We start from the raw sequence: 27,808 nt of genomic DNA, 5'->3' as shown, positions 1-27,808 counted from the left end.
GTTATTGTTTTAACGGATTCTCATTTAAAATATCTAGTTCCTCATTTTTATAGGCCCTCTCCTACCCAAGATTACCAAGGTTCTGTGTAAACAGCTTTCCTCCTTGGTGTCCAGTATTCTTCTCCTGCCAGATTCCTTCAATGATGCCACAGTTCAGTGTCTGACATTGCCACCTTTGGAGGGGTGATAGCTGGGCTGTAAACTCATTAGCTGGCAGCTAGCTGGGTCATAAATCTGCCAAAGCTAGGCAGATAACAGGAACGGGATGAGAGAAGGTCAGAGGAGTTGTTCCGAGCACACGTACCAAAGTCAGTGTCCAAAAGCTGGGTCCAGTGAGCCAAGAGTTCAGTCCAAGGGTCCGTGTTCTGGAAGTTGGGTCTCGCATGGAGGTCACGACCGACATTTTAGTCAGCAGCCTGCTGCAGTCATGAACTGCCTTTTAAATCCCACTCCCTCAGACAGGTGCAGGTAATCAGCCTTCCTGCTTCTAAGAGCTTGCTTGTCTTAAACAGCCAGACCGATGGCGTTGTTGCAATACTTGCTGGCATCTTCGCTCTGCAGGGGGGAGGGGAGCCTCCTGTTCATTTTCTGAAGCTGACTGAGGGGCTTCAGCCATGTCCTGGACACTTTCCAGATGAGGGAGAGCTGGAGCTGCCTCCTCAGGGACTTGTTCCTTCTCCTGGATCTCCTGCTGCTGCCCCCGAGTCCTTCTCCTCCTCTGAGGAGTCCTCAGAAGGGGCTATGACAGACATCACAATTGCTTTCATGGTTACTAATTGTGCTGTCAGACACAGCTTTGTGCCATTGCTGAATAAATTAGGCAGGAGGCTGATGAGGAAATCAAAAGCTTCTGTTTATATACATAAATAACTTGGTAATTCACAATAATGGGAAAGGAGCAATACATTTATCAGTCAGTATTTTATTTCAACTGCATTCTGAATTTGTTGAAATCCATTTTGATGCCCAAAGTCAGTGTAGACCCAGGGCTTGTGCAATATGTAAATGAGAGCTTTTGTCCCATTGAAGCTTTTCTATGGTGGAAAAAATATTGCCACATTTACATTCCATAGTTGTATGTGCCAAATATTTGTGGTGATTCTTACTAATCTAAAAGTGAATTGTTTGATTTGGATATAAATTCTGCTAAACTCTGGCTTAGCATTACATGCATGAGCCTCTAGCTTGTGCACTGTCCCCTCTCCTCCCTTTCCCATCTTCTCCCCTGGCACTGCTGCTAGGAGAAGATCTGAAACCTTCAATATAATGTTTTAAAATAACTGTAGCTTAGCATTGCATCTGAATCCTAAACTGTGGTTAATTTTAATTACGGTTTATTGAAGCTAGTGACACTTCATAAACCATGGTAGTTGGCTTGTTCCAGGAAATCATAGTCAGAACTAGCAACACATTGTGGTTTTGGATATGACCCTAAACCAGCCTTTCCCAACTAGTGGGCCACCAGATGTTGTTGGACAACAATTTCCGTCTTCCCTGACCATTGGCAATGCTGGCTGAGGCTAATGGGAGTTGTGGTCCAACAGCATCTGGTGGCCCACTAGTTGGGAAAGGCTTCCCTAAACTGTGGTTAGAGAAAAAGCTTCTAATTTCTTTCTTGCAGCTGCTCTGGAGCTGATGAGCCTGAGGTTCATTCACATAACACTAAACCATAGTTTAGCATTGTCTTGGAATGCAGCCAATGTATGTGTTTGAATCAACTGATCTTTCACCAACAGTATATTAATAATAGATAGCTTTTATGTAATGCTTTAGAAAGTTCAAAACACTTTACATAAAATATTTATCTTGGCAATTCTTGCAAGAACCATTTCCTATCAGTTAAGTAAGTAGTATTCCCACGTGGTGTTGATGTGTGTGCGTTGTTGCGTGAAACAGCATACGTTACGTTGGAGTTAAGTTGCTCAAGAAACTTCTCAGATGCATTAGATCAGGTTAAGAGTCTTTTATTAAGACATTATGGCTTAAGGCTTTAAGATCCCCCCCCCCAGGAGAGAAGTTCTCAGTTCAAAGACATTACACAGAAGACTCAGCTCAACACAGATAACTGCTAGAACTCTCCCAGTCTATCTTGATGCTGCCATGACAACGGCCTTGGCTATCCGTTCCCAGACTGGGCAAAGACATAATTTCTCTTAGCTACAGATTTCCACACTTTCAGACTTGATGGAAAAACACTCAGTGACAGTGTGGTTCAATGGTCAACAATCCCCCCCTTTTCCCATCATGTCTGTAATTCATTACAACAATTACAATAATACATTTCTACAATACATCTTGCAATACAGCTTACATTTCAGTACAGTTCAGAACATCTCTGCACATTTAGCTAAAACTTTATTCAATCAAACTTTGGCTGTACACATGTCAAATACAAAGTGTCAGGATCCATGTCCACCAGTTTATGCATTCCAGGACTGGTAATTACCCCCACAGTATATCTTTCTGGCGGTTTCCCTATGTTTACTCTTGTAGAACGTCTTAATGGCACTAGGGCTTCTGCTCTCTCTGCCCCCCCATCTGTGCTTGTGCTTGGCACAGCCTGCGTAGGAGATTCCATTTCCTCAGCCTTATGTTTCTTTGATCTTCATTTCCCACAAATGAGCTCATTTAACGCATCCCTGAGAGGAATATGTGTGCCCTCCACCTTTATGTCTGGATTTGGCTTAAATGTTTGTGATTGTGTGTCATCTGACCCTGTAAGAATGACTGTTTCCCTTTGATCTCAAGGTTTTTCTGAGACTTTAATGCTTCTGCTCAGAATTAACTGCTGTGTTTCTGGACACCAAACTCTGAAATATGCATTCTGAAATCCCAAAACAAAACCTTGCTGCGCCCTCGGTGCAAGCTTGCCCCTCCTTTTTCCCTGTGGAATGTGGATCCAGCATCTTGCCCTGAATTTTTGAATGTGTTGTATTTTTGGTTTTCTGCCAGTGATTTTCTCATGAGACATTCCAAAAGCACTGTGTAATACCCTATTGTGAATGTAATTCGCATAAAGAATTGCTTCTGCCCAGAAAGAATTCCCTAAACTTCAATCTATTAACATGGCTCTCATTGCCTCCTGTAGCACCCTGTTTTTTCTCTCTGCAGTTCCATTGGAAAACGGGCTGTATGGAGCAGTAAAATTCTGTTTTATTCCCTTACTCTCAAGGAAGTCACTCAATGCTTTACTCATGAATTCCCCCCCCCCGGTCCGAGTGTATCGCTTTCACAGTGACGCCATGTTGAGTTTCAATTCTCTTAATGAACAGCTTCAGCTTTTGCTCAGCTTCACTTTTATGCTTTAACAGAAAAACATGACAAAATCTTGAAAAATCATCCACCAGTACCATGAAGAATTTCGCACCTCCACGTGAAGCATTTATTGGCCCTGATAAATCAACATGAACTAGCTGGTAGGGAGCTGTTGTGGTTCTTTCAGCCTCCCGGTTAATTGGTGCAATAGTCATTTTAGCTTTATGACAAGAATCACAATCCATTAACTGTCCACAATCTCTTAAACGCATGTCTTCACTATGCATTGGGGTTTTCTTAATTGTGTCAAGGTTTGCATGCCCCAGCCTTTGATGCCATTCATGGACGCAGCCCTGATGTACCCGTGCCTCAGCATTTAACACAGCACACCCTGCTTGACTGCTCTTTATTACAAACTGTGAATCATTAAGGCTTCCCTGCAAACACACTTGATCTCCCCTCATTACATAACATTTGTCTTTGTGGAACAATACAGAAAAATCACAACTCACCAGTTTTCTGACTGACAAAATGTTATGAGCTAATTCTGGAACAAACAAACATTCTGAAAGTATTCTCAGTTTATCAGATCTCACCAGTCCTCGGGCTTCCACACTCTTTTGCGATCCATCAGCTAGTTGCACAAAATCCCGCACATTTTCTGAAGTGTAAAACAAACTTCTGTCTTTGATTAATATATGGCTTGCCCCGCTGTCAACAATCCAGTCAACAGGTCCTAAATCTTGAGACTTCTGTTTACAAACAAAGTTCACATTTCCCTGCTTCAAGCCTCCGTCCCTGGAGTTTCGCTTGACTGCACAGTCTTTCTGGAGATGCCCACGAGCCCCACAGGCATAACAAGCCTTCAGCCATTGCTGTTCTTGCTTGTTTTCCTGTCTGCTGCTGCTTTCTTCTTTCAGCTTGGCTCTTTGCTTTTCCTCAGCACTTTTCTCCTCTTGTCTCCGCTGCCATTCCTGGGTCAGCTTTTCCTCAATAAATGCAACGTTCAGACCTCCGTCAGGCATGGCTTCGAAAGCCATGACCATATTATTCCAAGTCCCATCGAGTGAAGCCAGGATCAAATAGGTCTTCTGAAGTTCAGAGTGTTCGACACCTCGGTCCGTCAGCTCAGCAAACAAACATCTGAATTCCGTGAGATGCTCACTCATTTCACACTCACCCGTGAAGCGCATCTGGTAAAGCTTCCGTGCCAAACACAATCTAGATCCCGCAGTCTGTTGCACATGAATGCCTTCCAACACGTCCCACATCTGTTTGGCGTTTGTAACATCTCTCACGTGTAGAAGTTGAGAGTCTGATAGAGCCAGAAGTATAAAAGCTTGCGCCTTCTGATCTCTACGCGTCCAGGCCGCGGTCAGTACCGCCGGAGGGGGTCCATCTATAATGTCCCATAAATCCTCTTTTATCAGCAAAGCCCGCATCGTCGGCTTCCAGCTGCCATAATTCTTTTCCGTCAATCTTTCCATTGGCAAGCCTCCCCCAGACAGGTTTACAGCCATGTTGCTCACCTCTGTCTGGTACAATCAATCAAGCTGCCCTCTGGAACTCCGTCTGCCGTTCAGACCAGCAACTTACTCCCGTGTAATGCGCTGTGGATCTGGGCCCATAACCCTGTTGAAGTGTGTGCGTTGTTGCATGAAACAGCATACGTTACGTTGGAGTTAAGTTGCTCAAGAAACTTCTCAGATGCATTAGATCAGATTAAGAGTCTTTTATTAAGACATTATGGCTTAAGGCTTTAAGATCCCCCCCCTCTAGGAGAGAAGTTCTCAGTTCAAAGACATTACACAGAAGACTCAGCTCAACACAGATAACTGCTAGAACTCTCCCAGTCTATCTTGATGCTGCCATGACAACAGCCTTGGCTATCCGTTCCCAGACTGGGCAAAGACATAATTTCTCTTAGCTACAGATTTCCACACTTTCAGACTTGATGGAAAAACACTCAGTGACAGTGTGGTTCAATGGTCAACACGTGGAACCCTGCAACAAAGTGTTGAAGTGCAGAGTGCTTATGTTCAGGGTTCCAGCTGCTCCATTCCATTATCTCTCTCTCTCTCCCTCCAAATTTCCTTTCCCCCACTCCAAAACAGTTGATCAACATTCTGGGCCAATTTGAGGTTTCCCTTCTCCATTTTCGGGGTTTGGGGGCTGGTGTGGACACATGCGCAATCTCAGGTACAGTGAAATCTTTGATTTTTCCACTGGTGCCTATGAGTAGCTTTCAGTTCTGTCCCAGGTGACATAAATAGCTTCTCAGTGTGAACCAGGAAATAGCCTATCCATGAGAAGGTTCATTCCACTATTTTTATATCTGTCTCTTTCTCTAGCCTCCCTTTCCAGCCACTCTATTTCATTCCGTAAGAACATAAAAAAGAACTCAGTCAGACCAAAGGCCCATCTAATCCAGCATCATGTTCTCACAGTGACCAACCAGATATCTATGAGAAGCCTGCAAGCAAGACAAACCCAACAAACCTCTCCCCCCATGTTCTCCCCAGCAATTGGTACTCAGATACTGGAGATAGTACACAGCCATCATGGTCAGTAGGCATTGATAGCCTTATCCTCCATTAATTTGTCTAATCCTTTTTTAAAGCCATCCAAATTGGTGGTCTCTACTACATCTTATGATAGCAAATAGTTAAACGAGGGAATTTGCTATGTACTTCTTTTTGTCTGTCCTGAATTTTCCAACATTCAGCTTCGTTGAATGACCTTGGGTTCTAGGTTAATTACACTCTATCCACTTTCTCCATATGTGTATTTTTATATACTGCTTATCATGTTCCCTCTCACTCACCTTTTTTCTAAACAAAAAGCTCTTTCTGAACCTTTTCCACTTCTGCAATATCCTTTTTGAGGTTAGGCAATCAGAACTGTACACAGTATTCCAAGTACAGTCACATCATTGATTTGTATAAAGGCATTATGATATTGGCATTAGTATACAGCCTCTCTCGTGAAAACCTATGTATTGTTCTAAATAAAATATGTGTCCTTTCTGTGTCTTATGTCTTACAATCACCAAACAGTGTTGTTCTCCACTCAGTCTCCCCACATCAAAACTGGCAAGAGCACTCCGTACACTTACACAGTAAATAATCCCAGATCAAATCTGTAAGCACTACCACCCCTTCTCATATTTTATAGGGTATTCCTGATAGCATGGAATGCTTATCAAATTTGCAGATGATACAAAAGACCCTGGAAGACAGAAACAAAATTCAAAGTGATCTTGATAGGCTAGAGCATTGGGCTGAAAACAAAATGAAATTTAAGAGAGATAAGTGCAAAGTTCTACACTTAGGAAAAAGAAACCAAATGCACAGTTATAAGATGGGGGGGTACTACAATACTACATAAGAGAAGGATCTTGGAACTGTTGATCACAAACGGAATATGAGCCAACAGTATGATGTGGCTGCAAAAAAGGCAAATGCTATTTTAGGCTGCATTAACAGAAGAATACTTTCCCAATCATGGGAAGTACTAGTTTCACTCTAATTGGCACTGGTTTAGGCTTCATATTGAGTACTGCATCCAGTTCTGGACATCACAGTTTAAGAAGGATGCAGACAAATTGGAACAGGTTCAGAGGAGGGCAACAAGGATGATCAGGGGAAGCAAAGCCCTATGAAGAGATACCGAAAGAACTGGACATGTTTAGTCTTGAGAACAAAAGACTAAGGGGAGATATGATAGCACCTCAAGTACACAGGTTGTTACACAGAGGAGGGCCAGGATCTCTTCTCGATCATCCCACAGTGCAGGACATGGAATAATGGGCTCCAGTTACAGAAAGCCAGATTTCAAGTGAACATCAGGAAAAACCTCCTAACTGTTAGAGTGGTACAACAATGGAACCAATAACCTAGGGAGGTGGGGGACTCTATGACACTGGATGTATTCAAGAGGCAGCTGGACAGCCATCTGTCAGGTATGCTTTAACTTGAATTCCTGCATTGAGCAGGGGGTTGGACTCAGTGACCTTATAGACTCTGTCCAACTCCACTATTCTATGATTCTATGACAGAGGGCAAGCTTATGGAAGATAAATAAGTGCTAATCATGTTCGCTATCTGGAATGCCCAAGTTCAGAAACAGAAGCTGGGGGGCATTAGCAGTGGAGGTCGACTGCCTTTGTGCCCTCTTTATGGGCTTTAGAGAGGCATTGGACTGGTCACTGTAGGAAACAGAATGTTGGATTTGATGGCCCTTTAGCCTGATCCAGCAAGAACTTCTTATGGCTCACAATTCAAGACATAACTAGTGTTACCTCCACCCCATTCTGTTGAGTATAAGGATAGAATTTTCAAATTATTGCATTCTGGTTTCTGAGATTCTTCTAAGACCCAGCAACCTAGTGCTTTTGTATATTGCTATTGACCTTGGGCCAGTCACTGCCTCTCAACATCAGAGGGAGGCAATGCTAAACCCCTCTGAATACTGCTTGTTATGAAAACCCTATTCATAGGGTTGCTATAAGTCGGAATCAACTTGAAGGCAGTCCATGTCATGTCATCAGAAGGAACCCCCTTTAGGATGCATACCTTAATGTGGTGAGGGGATTTGGGAGTGTTGAAGAAGCTGAGAGCAATGCTATCAGGAGTCTAGACCAAGAAGCTAGACTCCTAGCAGGGGTACCCAAGGCGGAATGGTCAAAGGTGAGACACCAGACTACGATGCATCCAACTCAGAGGAAGACAATGGTAAACCACCTCTGAATACCTTGTGACGTCCTTCCCCAGCACCACCAGTGAAGCTCTCACTTGTGGCTACCAGCAGACAGGAACGTCAGGTTTTCTTCTTACCCTTTACAGCTCTAGCACAGATTTCAACAAATCCCCCTGCTAGGCCTTACTACCCCACACTCTGTATCTCTTATAACCTTTAGACTGTGCCTAGTCTCTGCCTGGCTATCTCGATACCTTGTGTCTATGGGTATAGGTAATTTCCAAACCCCCCTGCAGCCTCTTGCACTGAAGCATACAGCCCTGGGTTTCTCTGTGGGACTGGATACACTTTCCTCCGATCCGCCGCTGCCACCATTCGATACAACTGTTCAGCCTTGGTTACTTGCTATCTCCCCTGGTTTGTGTTTCCCAGCTGAAGGAATCAGGCTTTGTTTAACCAAGAAATATTTATTTAGTATTAGAAATAACAAGATTACTTTTAGAATGTTTCACAAGCGTATGGTTTCATCTATATTCTGTTATGTACTTGACTTCTTACTAATTGCCTCAGAACTCTGACTCACTCTCAAAAACAACACCAAACACCATCCACCTCCTCAATTCACCACCCAATTCACCTCTCAAACACCACCTAGATTCAACTGTCATTCTTCCATTTATACTCCCAGCCATTCAAACGCTCAGCCAATCATCCAGCATTCTACTGCTCATGTACTCCCCCCTCTTCTTTCACTCCACTTACCATATGTCTTCTATATAAACAGCACTTATCATATTTACAATATAAGCAGGAACATCACATACCTCTTACCACGAAAACCCTATGAACAGAGTATCCAAAATGCAACATGAGATAGTGCTGGAAGATGAGACCCCCCAGGTCAGAAGACACTCAGCGAGCTACTGGGGAAGAACAAAGGAAAAGTACGAGTAGCGCTGTGACTAATGATGCAGCTGGGTCAAAGCCAAAAGGAAGCCCAGAGGCTGATGCGCACAGATCCAAAAGGAGAGTCCGGTGTTGTACAACGCACACAATAGGAACATGGAATGTGAGAAGCATGAAGCAGGGAAAGTTAGAAATTGTCAAGCAAGAAATGGAACGCATCAACATTACAATACTTGACGTGAGTGAATAAAAATGGACGGGAATTGGACATTTTCAATCGGGCAACTACAAAATATTTTATGCAGGAAATGAGAAATTAAGAAAAAATGTGGTTGCTTTAATTGAAGTGATGTAGCAAAAGCAATCAAGAGCTATAATGCAAGGTCTGAGCGAGTTATATCAATGAGATTAAACGGGAAACATATTAACATAACCATCATCCAAGTCTACGCTCCAACGGCAAATGCAGAAGAGGAATTGGAGAGATTTTACACAGAAATACAGGAAGAAATTGATCACACACCAAAACAAGATGTGTTGATAATCATGGGGGGATGCAAAAGTAGGTAACACAGAAAAACTAGGAATTGTGGGGAAATGGGGCTTAGAAGATAGAAATGAAGCAGGAGAAAGACATTGAATTCTGTGAAGCCAATAATTTGTTTCTTGCAAATACATTTTTGAGCAACCAAAAAGACAACTATACATGTGGACATCACCAAATGGTCAATATAGGAATCAAATTGATTTTATAATTGGTAGCAGATGATGGAGAAGTGCCATACTTTCTGCGAAAACAAGACCAGGAGCAGACTATGGTACAGATCATGAGCTGGTCATATCGAAAATCAGAATAAAGCTAAAGAAGAAGAAGAAAACAATTGCAATGCCAAAATACTATTTAAGTAACACCCCAGAAGAATATAAAGATCAAATATGGAACAGATTTGAGGCTTTAAACTTACTTGACAGAGAACGAGAAGAACTATGGATTGAAGTCACAGACATTATCTGGGAAGAATGCAAAAAGACAGTACTTCTAGTTAGAGAAAGACCTCAATGGATGACTGACAAAACTCTTAAAATGGTTAAAGAAAGAAGGAAAACAAAAGCAAGAGGAGACAGAAACACAGTTAGAACCCTAAATGCAACTATACAATGACTAGTATGTAGGGACAAAGAGAACTATTACAATAGTTATTGTATAGAAATAGAAAAGGACAACAAAAAGGATAGAAGAGCCCTATTCCAAAAGATTGGAGAAATGAAAGGGAAATTTAAACCAAGAGTACGGATGGTGAATAATCAACAGGGAAACACACTGACTGACCGAGATAAAATAAAAAGAAGATGAAAGCAATACACTGAAGAACTCTATAAAAGAGATGCAATGAACAAATGGCCGCCGGGGGGGAGAGGCATGTTTGTTCTGTCCTCCCCTCTGCTGAACAATTAATGGGAATACCTGGCTTATTTCATCTACTTACTTCATCTACTCCCGAATGACGGTGCGGGGACAATTTTGCGGCAGTCATATTCCAGCTGTGGACAAGGGTGAGGACGAGGGTATACCTTTTGGACCGGTCTGGACGAGGAACGGGCAGGTGAAGGGGCCTGCTGCTGGGTCGTCTGGCTGTGTTGCGCCTCCGCTCCCCTTGTTATCTCCGCGGCTGCTGTTCTTCCTCTTGGTTTCCGACGCCTGCTTGGCTTGCCGTCCGGCTGCCATTGTCGTCAGTTGTTGTCTCTCTCGGTGCTGCAGATTGCGAGGGGAGGCTGCTTTGTGTCTTTTGCGGCTGCTGCTCGCGCGCTTGCCTGCTCCGCTTCCCTGGTTTACTCGAAACGCGCTGTGGAGGGATCCTAGGACGAAGGAGCCGTTGCCGCTGTCGCTGCTGTCTGCTGGAGGATAAAGCTGTGCGATTTATCTGTGACTGTGACTGTGCTGCTGCTTTCTTCGGAACTGTTTTACCATCAATATTTTCCCTGGTCGGGCTGTTATAGTTTGGCTGGTGTGGTGCCTTGCAGGACTGAGCCCTGGTCGCCCGCCAGCCGTGATTAATCTTTTTCACCTGCTTGTCGGGAATGGGGCGACATTACTATCCGAGGAGGGAGAGCCGTGATGGATGCTGGTTGTCGCTGCTGTTGTTCTCTGACTGTCACCATCGCCCAATTCTTACTTTTTGGGAGAAGAGCTATTGGCAGGGTTCTGTCAGTATATGTTTATAGCTTTCTTTTTTTTGTGGGAGTGTGGTGGTGTGGCGCGTGATGAGAGTATATGTGTCTGTGAATTGCATGTGTGCTTAAGGTTTTATATTATGTGCCTGGGTGAGAAGTTTCAGGGTCAAGTGAGGAGATCTGAGGGGGCCCCAATTGGCGTGGTGACGGGTAGAGGGAGATACAGCGTTGTGAGGAAGTCTTGCCAGGTGAGGGGAACTCAGCCCAGGCAGTTAACGACTGTGCCTTCTTCCGGTCTTCCTCGCACCCACAGGTTTTTTGGTTGTCCTATCAGCCAGCTCTCAGATCTTCGGATGCTGCTCTTAAATGCCAGATCGGTACGAAATAAGATCTCTCTCATCCACAATTTAATTGTGGATGAGGGAGCCGATCTGACATGCATTACCGAGACCTGGGTGGGTGAGCAGGGAGGAGTTAGTCTCTCCCAGCTGTGCCCACCGGGGTATCTGGTTCAGCATCAGGGTAGATCTGAGGGTCGGGGAGGGGGGTGGGTGTGGTCTATAGGAGTTCCATCTCCCTCTTCAAGCACCCTGTCCATCTGGCTACTGGTTTGGAGTGCTTGCATCTTGTGTTGGGACAACGTGACAGATTGGGACTTCTGTTGGTGTACCGCCCACCCAGCTGCCCAATGGACTCCCTAACTGAGCTGACGGAGGTGGTTTCGGATGTACTGCTGAGATCCCCTAGACTTTTGGTGCTGGGGGATGTCAACATTCATGCCAAGGCCACCTTGTCTGGGGCGGCTCAGGACTTCATGGCTTCCATGACAACCATGGGGCTGTCTCAATATGCTGTTGGCCCAACACATACAGCAGGACACACTCTAGATTTAATTTTTGCCACTGGACAGGGAGATGGTGATCTGAATGTAGGGAACTTTACATCGGTCCCTTTGTCATGGACAGATCACCGCTTGTTGAGGTTTAGACTTGCAGCAACCTCTTCCCTCTGCAAGGGTGGGGGACCCATTAAGATGGTCCGCCCCCGGAGACTAATGATTCCTGAGGATTTTCAAAGGGCTCTGGGGAGTTTTTCCGCTGATAAGGCTGGTGCTCCTGTTGAAGCCCTGGTGGAACTGTGGAATGCAGAAATGGCCCGGGCAGTTGACACGATCGCCCCTGTGCGCCCTCTTCGGTGTAGAGCTCATCCAGCTCCATGGTATACTTTGGAGTTGAGAGCGATGAAACAGCAAAGAAGACGGCTTGAGTGCAGATGGAGACGTACTCCTGATGGATGCAATTATACACTGGTAAGTGCCTACACTAAGTTGTACTTGGGGGCAGTGAAGGCAGCAAAGAAGCAACACTTTGCTGCCACCATTAAATCATCTATCTGCCATCCAGCGGAGCTTTTTAAAATTGTCCGAGGGCTATTACATTCTGGCCCTACGGACATGATGGAGTCATCGCAGGCACGCTGTAATGAGTTTGCTAGGCACTTCCAGGATAAAATCTCTTGCATCCTCCAGGAGTTAGACTCCAATGTTGTAGCAGTAGAATCGAATGAGGTGTCCAGCACACAGTCTTGTCCTAATTTTTTGGATGAGTTTCAGTTGGTACAGCTTGAGGACGTTGACAAGGTGCTTGGACTGGTGCGTGCAACCACTTCTAAGTTGGATCCTTGCCCTTCTTGGCTAATAAAAGCTAGCAGGAATGGAACAGCCGGCTGGTCCAGGGCAGTGATTAACGCCTCATTGCGGGAGGGAGTGGTCCCTAGCCTCCTGAAAGAGGCAATAGTAAGACCACTTCTGAAGAAATCGTCCCTGGATCCAGAAAATCTTAACAACTATAGGCCGGTAGCTAATGTTCCATTCCTGGGCAAGGTCCTGGAACGAGTGGTTGCCAACCAGCTCCAGACACTTTTGGATGAAACCGATTATCTGGATCCATTTCAGTCGGGTTTTAGACCCGGTTTTGGCACGGAGACAGCCTTGGTCGCCCTGTATGATGACCTTTGTCAGGAGACAGACGGGGAGTGTGACCCTGCTGATTCTCCTTGATCTCTCAGCGGCTTTTGATACCATCGACCATGGTATCCTTCTGGGACGACTCACTGATCTGGGAGTGGGCGGTACTGCTTGGCAGTGGTTCCGCTCCTACTTGGTGGGTCGTCTCCAGAGGGTAGTACTTGGGGAGCACTGCTCGACAACCTGGGACCTCCATTATGGAGTCCCGCAGGGGTCAGTTCTGTCCCCCATGCTTTTTAATATCTATATGAAGCCGCTGGGTGCGATCATCAGGAGTTTTGGAGTGCGTTGCCATCAGTATGCTGATGACACGCAGCTCTATTTCTCCTTTTCATCTTTTTCAGGTGAGTCTGTCGACGTGCTGAACCGATGTCTAGCTGCGACAATGGACTGGATGAGAGCTAACAAACTGAGGCTTAATCCAGACAAGACTGAGATGCCAGGCCCTGAACCTGGCAACCCTAGTGGGGTAGGATGTCAACAAGGCCTACTCTGAGGACAAATAATTTGGATATCACCCAAAGAGGATCAGGGTCAGCTGTCACCACCTGTACCTGGCCCACGGCCATACCACCCTGACCACCATGGGCGTGGAGGCATGCGGGCCCAGCCCTCGGGTGCTGACTTTCTGAGACCCGGAGGAGACCGAGCTGCTGGGCGCTGACACACAGGGCTCTGAGTCTGAGTTTGAATTTACCGACTTCACCCTGCCCAGCTAGACTCGGATGCTGCCCGAAGCGGGGGGCGACATGGGCAGCGACAGCGGAGGAGGAGGAGGAAGTTCCGTGCAAGGCACCCCTGGAGTCCCCGGAGGGGGAGTGGGGTTGCCCTCTGTTGCCTCGCCTGGGCAGCTGGACGCCCAAGAAAATCAGGACAGTTGCAAATGCAGTTCAGCTGGCTTTGAGGAGACTGGAATTTAACACAGAAAATGCAGTTAGTTGTACCACAGATAAAGCCACCATTAAGAGCTACTATGTGGATTGTTATTTAACTTTTGTTGATTGTATTTTGTATTTGGTATTGTTTTATTGATGCATTTTTATATTGTATTTTATATTTGTGCTTTTTGTAAGCCGCCTTGAGGGCCTTTGGCCAAAAGGCGGGGTATAAATAAACTAATAATAATAATAAAATAATAATAAAAAATGCTGCTGGTGGGCGGTTCTCCTGACAGAATGGTGGATGTTCAACCTGTTCTGGATGGGGTTACACTCCCCCTGAAGGAACAGGTTCGTAGCTTGGGAGTCCTTTTAGACCCATCCCTGTCACTTGAGGCTCAGATAGCCTCGGTGGCTCGGGGTGCTTTTTACCAACTTCAGCTGGTGGCCCACCTGCGCCCCTATCTGGACAGAGAGAACCTTGCCTCAGTAGTCCATGCGCTGGTAACCTCGAAATTAGATTACTGCAATGCGCTCTACGTGGGGCTGCCTCTGAAGACGGTCCGGAAACTGCAACTTGTGCAGAATGCAGCGGCCAGACTATCAACGGGGACCAGACCTTCCGACCATATAACACCGATTCTGGCCCGCCTGCACTGGCTGCCTATTTGTTTCCGGGCCCGGTTCAAAGTGCTGGTTTTAACCTACAAAGCCCTACACGGCACAGGACGACAATATCTGTTGTAACACCTTCCCCAATATGAACCTGCCCGTACACTACGCTCATCATCAAAGACCCTCCTCCGAGTTCCTACGTATAGGGAAGCTCGGAGGGTGGCAACGCGGAAAAGGGCTTTTTCTGTGGTGGCCCCTGAACTGTGGAACCACCTCCCAGAGGAGATACGCCTGGCGCCAACGTTACTATCTTTTCAGCACCAGGTTAAAACTTTCCTCTTTGCCCAGTCATTTTAATATGTTTAGTATGTGCTGACATTGTTTTAATCTTTTTAACATTTAAAATTTTTAATGTGTTTTATATTGTTACATGTTTATTGTATTTTTGATGTTTTCTTGTTCTTGTGAACCGCCCAGAGACCTTTGGCTATGGGGCGGTCTATAAGTTTAATGAAATAAAATAAATAAATAAATAAATAAATGATGACAGATTAATTCACAGAGGAACCATATGATGAAGAACCAGAAATTTTAGAATGTGAGGTGAAAGCTGCTCTTAAAATACTTGGAAGAAACAAATCAGCAGGAACAGATAGCGTACCAATAGAGTTGCTACAAGCTACTGAGACTGAATCTGTCCAAATTTTGACAAAAATATGTCAGGAAATATGGAAAACTAAACAATGGCCCACAGACTGGAAGTATTCAATATATATCCCAATTCCAAAGAAGGGGGATCCCAGGGAATGCAGTAATTATCGAACTATTGCTTTAATATCCCATGCAAGTAAAGTACTACTCAAGATTCTACAACAAAAGCTCTTACCATATGTGGAGCGAGAAATGCCAGACATACAAACTGGATTTTGAAAGGGAAGAGGTACCAGGGATCATATCGCAAACATATGTTGGAACGAACCAAGGAATTTCAGAAGGAAATCACCCTGTGCTTTATAGATTGCAGCAAAGCCTTTGATTGTGTAGCTCATGAAAAACTATTGAATGCTTTAAAAGAAATGGGGGTGCCACAGCATCTGATTGTCCTGATGTGCAACCTGTACTCTGGACAAGAGGCTACTGTAAGGACAGAATATGGAGAAACCAATTGGTTCCCCATCGGAAAGGGTGTGAGACAGGGGTGTATTTTATCACCCTATTTGTTTAATCTATACGCAGAAATCGGGATTGGACCAAGATGAAGGAGGTGTGAAAATTGGAGGGACAAATATCAATAATTTAAGATATGCAGACAATACCATACTACTAGCAGAAACCAGTAATGATTTGAAACGAATGCTGATGAAAGTTAAAGTCGCAAGCACAAAAGCAGGACAGCTGAACATCAAGAAGACTAAAGTAATGACAACAGAAGATTTATGTAACTTTAAAGTTGACAATGAGGACACTGAACTTGTCAAGGACTATCAATACCTTGGCACAGTCATTAACCAAAGTGGAGACAATAGTCGAGAAACCAGAAGAAGGCTAGGCCTGGGCAGGGCAGCTATGAGAGAACTAGAAAAGGTCCTCAAATGCACAGATGTATCACTGAACACTAAAGTCAGGGTCATTTAGACGATGGTATTCCCAATCTTTATGTATGGATGTGAAAGTTGGACAGTGGGAAAAAGGGGAGTAAGAGAAAAATCAGCTCATTTGAAATGTGGTGTTGGAGAAGAGCTTTGCAGATACCATGGACTGTGAAAAAAACAAATAATTGGGCGTTAGAACAAATTAAACCAGAACTATCACTAGAAGCTAAAATGATGAAACTGAGGTTATCATACTTTGGACACATAATGAGAAGACATGATTCACTAGAAAAGACAATAATGCTGGGAAAAACAGAAGGGGGTAGAAAAAGAGGAAGGCCAAACAAGAGATGGATTGATTCCATAAAGGAAGCCACAGACCTGAGCTTACAAGATCTGAACAGTGTGGTTCATAGAATCATAGAGTTGGAAGGGCCCTTGTAGGCCATCGAGTCCAACCCCCTGCTCACAGCAGGAAATCCACAGCTAGAGCATCTCCCGCAGATAGCTGTCCAGCCTCTTCTTGAAGACATCCAGCGAAGGGGATCCCACCACCTCCCTAGGCAGTCGGTTCCATTGCCGAACTGCCCTTACTGTCAAGAAGTTCCTTCTAATGTCCAATCTGAATCTACGCTCCTGCAACTTAAAACCATTAGACCTAGTCCTACCCTCTGGGGCAGCAGAGAACAAATCTGTACCCTCCTCCATGTGATAGCCCTTCAGGTACTTAAAGAGTGTAATCATGTCAAACAAACAAACAAACTTTATTGCAATCCAAGCCATAAGCCTTATGCAAATACATATACAGATATTAACAATATATTAAGAGTATGTCAGCAATATATTAAAACAGAAAAGGCAGGATACGCCTATAAAACTGTTAACCAAGGATAAAAAGCTCCCTCAGTTTTTGTGCGGCAATCGCAAAATTTGCGACCGCGAGGGAAACTGATCTAGAGTAGTCCGATAGAAGTATAATTACCTTAATCTCATCAGGGTAAGATACTATTGGTTCTAAAAGTGTTTTTAAGAATTTTTGTCTAGGTTGTTCATAGAGAGGACAGTGTAGTAAATAATGATCAATTTCGTCTACAGCAGTACAGCCGTATGAACATTGACGTGAAGCCAGAGGGATGCCTTTATACCTGCCATCTAGAAAGTCCGAGGGCATAGCTTGGAATCGGAGAGCTGTAAAAGCTCTTCTGATTTTAACTCTATCCAGAGTATCAAGATAGTTGGACATAAAGTGGTTTAGTTTAAAGCGTGGGTACCAACGAGAGTAGGGGGCCGTCATGATATAAGCTCGATCTTGGCTAGCATCATTCTCAAAAATTAAGTTACGAAGGGCTAATCTGTTTAAATACAGTACATCAGGCTGGGAGAGATCGTATTTTGCCAGTAACTTTAGATATTCAGAGGCCAAACCCTCGATTTGCATTTGTTCCAACCAGCATTGTTTCACCAGAGCTGAATCCTCCATTTTAAGGATTCTCTGCCAATATCTTAAATTGGCCAGGTCAATACGAGCTGCAATCGATGGTAGTCCCATTTCAGCTCTTAAATGAGCTGCTGGCGTCCCCATTGGTAAACCTAATACTAGTCTCATAAATGCATTTTGAGTTGACTCTAGTTGGCTACTAGCTGAGAGGCCCCACAGTTCTGAACCATACAAGATCTTTGGTATTATTTTAGATTTGAGTATTTTAACCATAGGAAGAACTAATTGGCCTCCCTGCGAAACAGAAAACCTTCTGGTCAGGCCTAGGATTTGAGTTCCAGCAAGTGACATGGCTTTAATTTGCGCTGCCCATGAGAGGTTGTTGGACAGGTGTATTCCAAGATATTTAAATGATCCGACCTGTTCAATTGGGGACCCATTTAATAACCAGATATTCTTAGCTTTAGAGAATTTGCCGCAAACCATAATCTTAGATTTTGTGTGGTTGATCTTTAATTTCTGTACTCGGCAATATTCATCTAATTTATTGAGCATTCGTTTAAGACCGATTTCATTCAAGGAGCACATGGCCACGTCGTCCGCATATAAAAGGATAGGAACCTTTTTATTGCCTACTGAGGGAGGAAAAAAGGAGGTTGAAGATACTGCCTCAGCAAGGTCATTTATAAAGAAGTTAAATAGAAAGGGGGCCAGTAGGCACCCTTGTTTAACTCCCCTGGATACTGGAATTTTATTTGATAGGGCGCCATTGAAACCAAGTCGTACTTGAATGTTATTTGATTGATATAAAGCCCTAATCAGCCAGAGCAGTCTGCGGTCAATATTCGATTGGGCTAACTTTTGCCATAAAAGGCCTCTGTCCACTGTATCAAATGCCGAAGAAAAATCAACAAATGCTATGTATAGAGATGGCCAAATTTTTTTCTTTATTTTTTTTAATAAATGATACAAAATAAAGGCCTGGTCAATTGTGTTCCGTTTTGTTCTGAAGCCTGCTTGGGCCTCATGTATAATTGAGTTTGCTTGCTCCCAATCATTTAATTTATTTAGGAGGAAGCCACTGTATATCTTTGCTGTTACGTCTAGAAGACTTATCGGACGATAGTTTGATGGGTTAGTGGGGTCCCCTTTTTTAAAAATCGGAACCACTATGCTTGTATGCCATCCCTTCGGGATGCATCCTGTATTATTGATATTGGTAAAGAGGGCCGCAAGGAGGGGAGCCCACCAGGCTATATCCTGAAGCAGGAAATCAAGAGGTAGCATATCCTCCCCAGGAGCTTTTCCAGTTTTCATGGAATGCACTAGCCTCTCGATCTCGTCAGTGGTGATTTTAGGCCATAATGTGAGGTTTTCAAGCTCATTCGATATGTCCACAGTTTGTATGGAAAAGGAGCTACCAAAAATTAAACTGAAATGTGCTATCCATTCCTCTTGCATAATTGGGGGCAAGGCTGTATAGTTCTTTGGTTTGAACTGCCCCTGTAAAAGGCTCCAAAATTCTTTCTTGTGTCCCGAACGCGCAGCTTTATCCAAAGACCTCCAATTTGCTTGATAAAAAGCGAGTTTGTTGGCCTTTAGAAGGGATTTATAAGCTCTCCTCTGAAGTGTGAGCTGTTGGAAAATATCAGATTGATTGTTAGCTCTGAAGATTTTAATTTGCCTGATTAATTGTTTCTTTGACCTCCTGCACTCATCATCAAACCACGATTTGGGTTGAAATGTATCCGATGTCATAGTTATGGCTGTAATTCTGGGGCAAAGTTCATCAATTAATTTATCATAAATTCTAATAGGATTCTGGGAATTTGTTATGGCTAGCTGTTGTAAATAAGGAAATGGATATGTTAGTAGTATGGAATCGGGCTTATTCCCAACCGATTGTGTCCATTTACGTTGTCTATACCTATGCATAGATTCTATAGCTGCAGTTTTTTTAAAGTTAGCACTATTTTTAGAGTAAGGTATTAGAGTTAGGCTTAGTGGGAGATGATCACTTTCAGGTCTTGATAGTATATTAAGATCTTTTACTCTATTTATTATGTTATGTGTACCTAAAAAGTAATCAACTAAACTGGCCCCTTGACTTGCTAGGTAAGTAAATGATCCTTTGGATGTGTCTAAAGGAGAACCATTTAGACAAATCAAATCAAATTTTTGAATTAGTTGCGAAAGTGCTATACCATGTTTGTTGATTACAGGGTCCTGAACAGATCTATTCAATAATGGTAGATGCCCTGGGAGTTCATTGGTTGAGTCATCAACCAGTGAGTTATTTTTCCCATCCTAGCATTAAAGTCCCCTCCTAAGAGGAGTTCATATGATGGGTATCTGGATAGAAGTTTGTCAAAAAATAGTTCCAAGTTCTGCCAAGGGGGATCCTGGGGTACTGCATTATATGGCGAAATGTAGTTATTGACACAGATAAAGTTTGGCAAGCCAGGAATTTTCATTCCCAAGGCTAAAGATGTCTCCGGAGTCATCACTTTTAAATCTATTATTTGGACCAGAAGCTGGGTATCTATTAATGTGGCCAAACCACCTCTTCCTCGGCCTTTCAGAGCAGTTTTAGTGGCAGGTTTTAGCCATGATTTATAACCCTCGAACGAAAAGGAGTCCTCAGATGTAAGCCAAGTTTCTTGTAAGAGGATGATATCAAATGAGTGTAGAAACTGTAATAGGGCGCTGTCAGCTGTCTTACTCTTCCATCCTGCAATATTCCAGGAAATTATTGATAAGGAGGAGTTCGTCCCAGGGAGCTCGGTAAGTTAACTGGTGAATTAAACTGAAGTCAAGGATATGGGGTGATAGCATTGATTTCTGGGGTAAGTACACTAACATTCGAAATGACTCTAAATGTATGAGTTGGCTTGCAGGGAGAAGTGATTTCTTTCCTCCATGTGTAATCATGTCGCCCCTCAGCCTTCTCTTCACCAGACTGAACATGCCAAGTTCCTTCAACCTTTCCTCATAAGACTTGTTCTCCATACCGGCTATCATTCTCGTCACCCTCTTCTGAACCCGCTCTAACTTGTCTATATCTTTCTTAAAATGAGGCGCCCAGAACTGAACGCAGTATTCCAGATGAGGCCTGACTAATGCAGAATATAGTGGGACTATTACTTCCCTCGACCTGGAAACTATAGCTCTGTTTATGCATCCCAAAACCGCGTTTGCCTTTTTTGCCGCAGCATCACACTGCTGGGTCATGTTCAACTTGCGATCCACTACAATTCCAAGGTCCTTCTCACACGCACTACTGCTAAGCCGGATATTTCCCATCCTGTACCCATGCATTTTGTTTTTGTGGCCTAAATGCAGAATCCTGCATTTGTCTTTATTGAATGTCATTTTATTAATTTCAGCCCAATTTTCTAGTCTATCCAGGTCCCTTTGGATTTTATTCCTGTCTTCCATTGTGTTAGCTATCCCTCCCAGTTTTGTATCATCCACAAACTTCATAAGGCTTCCCTCCACCCCATCATCTAAGTCATTGATAAAAATGTTGAAGAGTATTGGCCCCAGGACAGAACCCTGTGGCACTCCACTCGAAACCTCCTTCCAGTCCGAAGCAGAGCCACCAACGACCACTCTTTGAGTACAGTTTTCCAACCAGTTGTGAATCCACCTGACAGTATTTCCATGTAGTCCGTATTTGACGAGTTTGCTAATCAAAAGGTTGTGGGGGACTTTGTCAAACGCTTTGCTGAAATCTAGATAGATGACATCTACAGCATTTCCACCATCTGCTAGGCTAGTGACCCGATCAAAAAAAGAGATGAGATTAGTTTGACAGGATGCCATTGGTGGTAGCTGATTCATAGAGTCGCCATAAGTCCTAATCCATTTGGAGGCACATAACAACAACAAATCAGAAGGATAGTTCCATGAACAAAATGCAAAATCTACCATGATTAGTTTTTGTCTTGTTTCACAGATTTTGTTGTTCCTTACTTAGAGGATCTGGATCCAGATAGTCAGTCTCCTCTGAGCATGCCTCTTCAATTTGACCGTCACTACCTTCTTGAGCGCTTTGCTCAACAAAGGGATATTTGCCACTGGGCTGTGGTTATTTAACACTTCTGGTTCCATGGAGGTCTTAGTCTTTGGGGTCCAAGGAGGTTCAATTTTTAAGACAATAAAAAGGAAGGGATCAAATGATGGTGTGACACTTGTGTTTTAGAATTTACAAATAAATGAGCAAGAGATTTATATTACAGGAGTGTTTCTGCAAGTTGCTCTTCTGTTGTAGGAGGATTAATATATCTTCTTTCCTCCTGGGAAAGACCTGAAAACTGGTTAGCAGTTCCTGAGTCCCTTGTACATGTGTCTAAGGAAGCTGTAACATTGATTAACCTTTTTCCAGAAAGGCTCCTATACTGTGAAAAAGTTAGCCAGAAGAATTATTTTTAGCACCGATATTTTACATACCCAAATGGGACTTGACATACAAATATCTAGCCACAATAAGGAAGATCCGTAGCTCAGTGATGGAGCACATGCCTTGCATGCATATGGTTCCGAGACAAGTCCTCAAACATCTTCAGTTAAAATTACAGTATCTCAGTAGCAGGGTAGGAAAAGATTCTGCCAGAGACCTCTGAGGAGTGCTGCTAGTAATGGATCAATCACCTGACAGTTTCATATGTTGTTTGAGTATCCAGACTAGCATTTACCTGCTATTTAAATGTGTGAAAGCCACCAGGTTTCAAATGGTCTTTGTTTAATTTTTTTTTATTCTGGTAATCGTCCATAAACCCCAAGTGAACCTAATTATTTGTATTTATAGCTTTCTAGCTGTAGCTAATCCAAAATGCTGCTGCTAAGAATTCATACTATTCTTGTGAACCATAGCTTGTAGTAGTCCAAAATTACTCCTTTTGGTATCCAAGGCAATTACTTCAAGGTGGGGCAGATACTTGTTGTCTCCAAGGAGTTGCTACAAGGTAGGCATCTTCACTGCTCTTGGGTGAAGTAACCAGCAATGGCTCAGGCATCATATTTTCGCTTAACAAGTTGTCCAGCAGCAGGGGATTAAATCTCAATATTAAATGGCAACTAACTGGTTTCTTATCCTAAAGAGAATATGTACCTAAAATCAGTATTTCAGGCCAAACTCCACAAGCTTCTATTATCACCTCTAGCATAACACTCTCTATTGGAGAAGGCACATACCTAGTTGCAAATAATCAATTCTGGTTTCACATCCCTTGAATCAACAGCAGTGCATGAGGGGCGAGGAATAGCAGAGTGACAGTGGCACCTCCTGGCAGGGATGTTGCTGCTCACTGGGGGGGGCAGTGGCAAGGCCAGGGGAGCTCTGACCCCCTTGTACTTTCCAGCTGCCTTGATGATAGAAAAAAATGTATAAGCCACAATATGCAAAGGGAACAACTTCAAAATTCTTAGAGTTGAAGGAAGACATCCTACTTAGTGTGCAAGATCCTATGTTTAATCACTGACATCTCCAGCAAGATTAGACCTTGTAACTCAAGGACATAAGGCCAATCTAGTCCTGCATAGGAATGGAGGAGGAATCTGCCCCAATTGGATTCCAAGGTAAATTCACCTGATCTGATCTGGGTGGATCTTGATCCAAATTGAATCAATGATCCACTTCAGAATCTGCATTTGAGCGGATTATATTGTGAGGTGGTCCTAGGGTTGTTCACTGCCTACATTCCCCCCCAAATATTCCCCCTTTAAACCTTCTTAAGCAGAGTATCCAGCTGCCGCACACCTTGAATAAACCTGGAACAAGTCCCCCTGGGAGCATCAGGGCTTGATTAAGTTCCATCAGTCTGAGGGGGAATTATACAGAAAAAATATAACTGTCCCCAATGTTTACATGGGGGCAGTGATGGTTTTTTCCATACCATTTTCCCTGAGAGCACTGGAATGTCATCAAGTCCATTCACTGTCAGGGAGACTTGCTGTATGTTCATTCAACGCACCCAGTGGCAAGGAACCTCTTGTGCTAGCCGCTGGGGCTGTGGGCAGATGGACATGCTATTTCAAAAGTTTTAAAGAAAAAATGGAATTGGGTGCAAGTAGCAGAGAACCTGAAGGCCACCTGATAAGTAGTACTCATCTTAAAAAGTATACCTGGAAACAGATGGGACAGACTGAGTCCCATTCCGTCTGAGAACTGTGACAGACTACATTTCTCCCCTAGTCCTGAATCCTTTCCCACAGTTGCCAGTTAGATGCCTCCAGGACATCTGCCAGCTGGTATCTGAAGGCAACAGCCCTTCCTGTCGATTGTCTCCTGCTGAGTTATACTGCCTCTGAACATGGTTAGATTTCATGATTATTACTGTAACTATTGATAGATTATCCTCCTGTGAATATTGTGGTAAGTAGCACGTAATTGTAAAGAAGAATGCACTTAGGAAGTTTTCACTGTGTGGCTTCCAGATAATGGGTTATATTCAACTAACTTACTGAGAGTAGACCCACTGAAATTAATGGACACGACTAACTTAAGTATATTAATTTCAGTGGGTCTGCTCTGAGTAAAAGTCAGATGAATGCAACCCAAGTGGTTCTGTAAAACATACTGCATTAGCATTTTTATTCTGGGTTTCAAATTTGAGATAACTTAAGAAATTGACACGTTCTTTGCCAAAAATAGGTTGACAAAGGCAATATGATCTCCCACTGTTCAATATCCAAATAGGACCATTTACCCCAAACCACACCCACCTGTCCCACACCTGATGTCATATATCTCTTAACTGTGGTTAGCAGAATAACCCCATTAACTCTACACCATCTCATCCAATACCAAACTTGCAATCTGAAATAACAGGTAACAGCACTTATATAACCACTTTGCAGGCAGAAAGAAGTTTTGGGGCCTGTTGCTTTAGTATTTTCCTAGAAAGGGGGAAGGAGAGAAGGAAATGTCTCCTAACATCTGAGGTGTGGTCTGTTTTATATAAGGTTTTCAATCTGTATTCTGGGAAACCTTGGAATTCCTTGAAAACATAACAGCAAATCCTCAATAGGAAGATAAATAATGGGCATACCAATCTTCTTTTGCAATACACAGCCTTAAGGGAATGTCTGATGCATTATGGGGCACACAGTTCTTGTTCTATCCTTTATATGCACATAGTTTGTGCAGACACACACACAGCCACAGACATACATATAGACGCACATGCACCTACTCCCTGATCATTAATTAATTTGAAAACTTGGATCTTATTTTCTGTTTATAGAGAGGTGCTTAGAAGATCATGAACTTGTTGTTCAAGTTGAGTCTACAATGGGAAGTGAAAGTAAATTTTTGTTCAGGAAGAACTATGCAAAATATGAATTCTTTAAGAATCCTGTGGTAAGTATCCTATTGTTTTCTCATAAAATATGTAGTCCAAGAAATAAAATATGTATTCTCTATGTGGTTTCTACAGTATGGTTTTAAAAACACTTGATATTTGTTTATATTTATTTATTATATTTGCATCCTCCCTTCCTCCCAAAGGAGCCCAGGATGGTATAGCATAATAAGAATCTTACAAGATATGTGTAGAATAACTCCCAGCAGAAGACCTTGTAATAACACTAACTCCTTGTGCTAGTTTACAAAAGGAGGATTCCTACAGCCTTTACTTCCTCTTTTTTTATTGTGTATACTTTGTCATCAGCTTGTGCTCAGGGTCATGTGGAAGGCAGCCTTGTGAGGAGGTACCCCACCACCTCTTTGAGGAGGGGACATAGCTCATGTATAGAGTGAAGAGTACATGCTTGGCATGCAAGAGGTACCAGGTTTGATCCTTGGCATCTCCAGTTGGAAAGATCTCAGAAGGGCTGGAAGGACCTTGGAGAGCCACTGGCAATCAGTGTAGACAAGATGGCATTTTCATAAATTCACTATGTCATCATCACTTTGTGCCTCAAAGCAAGCTATATGGTTTTCCTGATCATGTGACATTGAATGGTTATTGCTCTAGATATCATAAAGCTTGTTCCTCATTTGTGAGGTGAATAATACCATTTAAGGTGGGGGTCACCAACTTGACCTTCACTGATGCCCCAGACAAGGGTCCCAGAGCTTTTTTAAAAATGTCTCTGGCCCTCCTAGAAAGAAAGTTGTGAAAATGTGTAGGTACCCTTCTAAGTAATTTCTGTGAAATGAACCAGTGTGGTTGCTTCAGCTGTCAAAAATGTTCAACATTCTCACCATGGGGTCAACTCCTAAGCCCAGGGCAATTGATCCCGGCCAGGTACAACCCATTTCTCCCTTATCAGGGTTGAGTTCAACCAATAACAACCTTGCAAGGTAGGTAGACTGCCACCACTCCTTAAACCTGGGCCACTCTCAGCCAAGGGGAAACCCAAAGTGCCAGAAATAGACCTGCCAAGGATTCCAAAAGACGAGCCACGGATGCACTCCTTGTCCTGGAGCCTTAAGGCAAAATACTCAGCTATATGGTAGTCTGTGGCTAAATGGCCAAGGGGCTGGATTCAGAGCCACTTTCCCCCTGAAATGAATACACATTGGTAAATAAGAGGTAGCTTTATTAAAATAAAATATAAGTGCAAAAAATAACAGCTGCAAAACAGTTCCTTAAACCAAACACGCCAAGGGTTAAGTAAAATACAAAAGGCAGAGAGTTCAACTCACAAGCAAAAATAACAAATCTGTCTAGCCTAATCTATACTCACACAATATAGGTAAACCAGCAGAGTAACGTCATGGTTCCACATCTCCCCAGAGATGTATAGCCTGGATAGCAGATGGAAGATGGAACCCCAACATCAGGTGGCACTGAGGAACAAAGACTCAGAATCTTAGTTCTGTTTTTATGGGGGAAAGCCCAGCAACAGCCAGGAATTAATTAGCCAGTCAGGGGACATTCTGATAATGAAATCTTCCAGAGCCTTAACATCTAACCGTCACAAGCTGCACCAGCCTTCCCAGGCCTGTGGCCTTGAGGTCCCAGTCTCAGACTGATAAGCAGGTGTTCTTGCTCACTGCCTAATTAACTGGGTTCAGCTGTAGGAAGTGACAGTCTCATGGCCTCCCAGAGGCCCTAATTCAGGCAAGATGTTCCCCACACAATTCCTTGCCACAGAACCATTTTTGTTGACAACCTTACAAACCAGGCGTTCTTGACACATTCCCCGTTCAAGAAGATGAAACCAGAGGTTTAACACCTGTTTCATCTTTGGCTAAACACAGATTAGAAAATAAACCAACAAAGAAACCTTAAAACAGTTTAATAGTAAAAAGAAATTTTTTTTATGCATCCCAAGCGTGTTGGGCTACCTCTTTAGCTTAAAGCTATAAAAAGCATTGATTCAAAAAAGAAAAACATTAAAAGAGGGAAAAGGACTATTAATTGCTAACCAAAAAGCATTCTAAAAAGACATAGAAAAATGACTAAAATTAATAAAAGATAACATTTGGGTCAATCCAAAAATCAGGTCCAAATCTACAGCATAGGTCAACACAGCCATAAAATCAGTCATCTGGAGCCTAGGCCTGAGACAAGCTATCAGCATCAACATTGTCTCGCCCTTTGATGTGTTCACAGTAAAATCAAAATCTTGCAAGGCTAAACTCCACCTCAACAGTTTTTGATTCGAGTTTTTCATCTTGGAGAGCTAGCAGAGTGGTGAGTGATCAGTCTGCAACTGAAAATGCCGCCCCCACAGATATGGACATAGATGGTGCAAGGCCCACCAACTTGCTAGGCACTCCTTCTCAATGGTAGCCAAATTACACTCTCTGGGCAAAAGTATTTTACTGAGATAAGCAACAGGGTGTAAATCTCCAGCTGAGTCAGCCTGCATCAAGGCAGTTCCAATTCCCAAATCTGAAGTCAGTTTGGACAAAAAAAATGCAGAAAAATCTGGAGTTTCTAAATCAGGTAGTTAATTAACAAGGACTTTAAAGTATCAAATGTCTGTTGGCATTGATCAGACCACTGAACTCAGTTGGGTTGGCATTTCCTGCAAAGATCAGTCAGGGGAGCAGCCACTCTGCTGAAGTGAGGGGCAAACCCAACAACTCTGATCCGTAGAATTGGGAGACCATGAAGAGCAGATTTGGAGGGCTGCAGGGGGTGGAGAGGAAAGAGAAATCTGTTTGTGCAACATTGGATTTTGCCCAGTATTGTTATAATCATTCTGGCTGCTGAAGATGTGATGTTCTGCTGAATCAGGCATGTGGGGAGCCTCTTTTTTATGTGAGGTC

General features: G+C 43.3%; 1 protein-coding gene across 9 annotated transcripts in view; it reads left to right on the top strand.

The window, feature by feature from the left end:
- GRB10 (growth factor receptor bound protein 10) overlaps positions 1–27,808 on the top strand; it is a 267,426-nt gene that overhangs the window by 173,320 nt on the left and 66,298 nt on the right. For all 9 annotated transcript variants that reach the window (XM_061590044.1, XM_061590039.1, XM_061590042.1 and 6 more), the window contains one exon: positions 24,828–24,943. In XM_061590044.1, coding sequence (XP_061446028.1) covers positions 24,828–24,943 — 116 coding nt within the window. The remainder of the gene's footprint in view (positions 1–24,827; positions 24,944–27,808) is intronic.

Source organism: Rhineura floridana, chromosome 11 (genome assembly GCF_030035675.1).
Source record: "Rhineura floridana isolate rRhiFlo1 chromosome 11, rRhiFlo1.hap2, whole genome shotgun sequence".
Taxonomy (NCBI): domain Eukaryota; kingdom Metazoa; phylum Chordata; class Lepidosauria; order Squamata; family Rhineuridae; genus Rhineura; species Rhineura floridana.
This window is presented reverse-complemented; position numbering and strand designations above follow the sequence as displayed.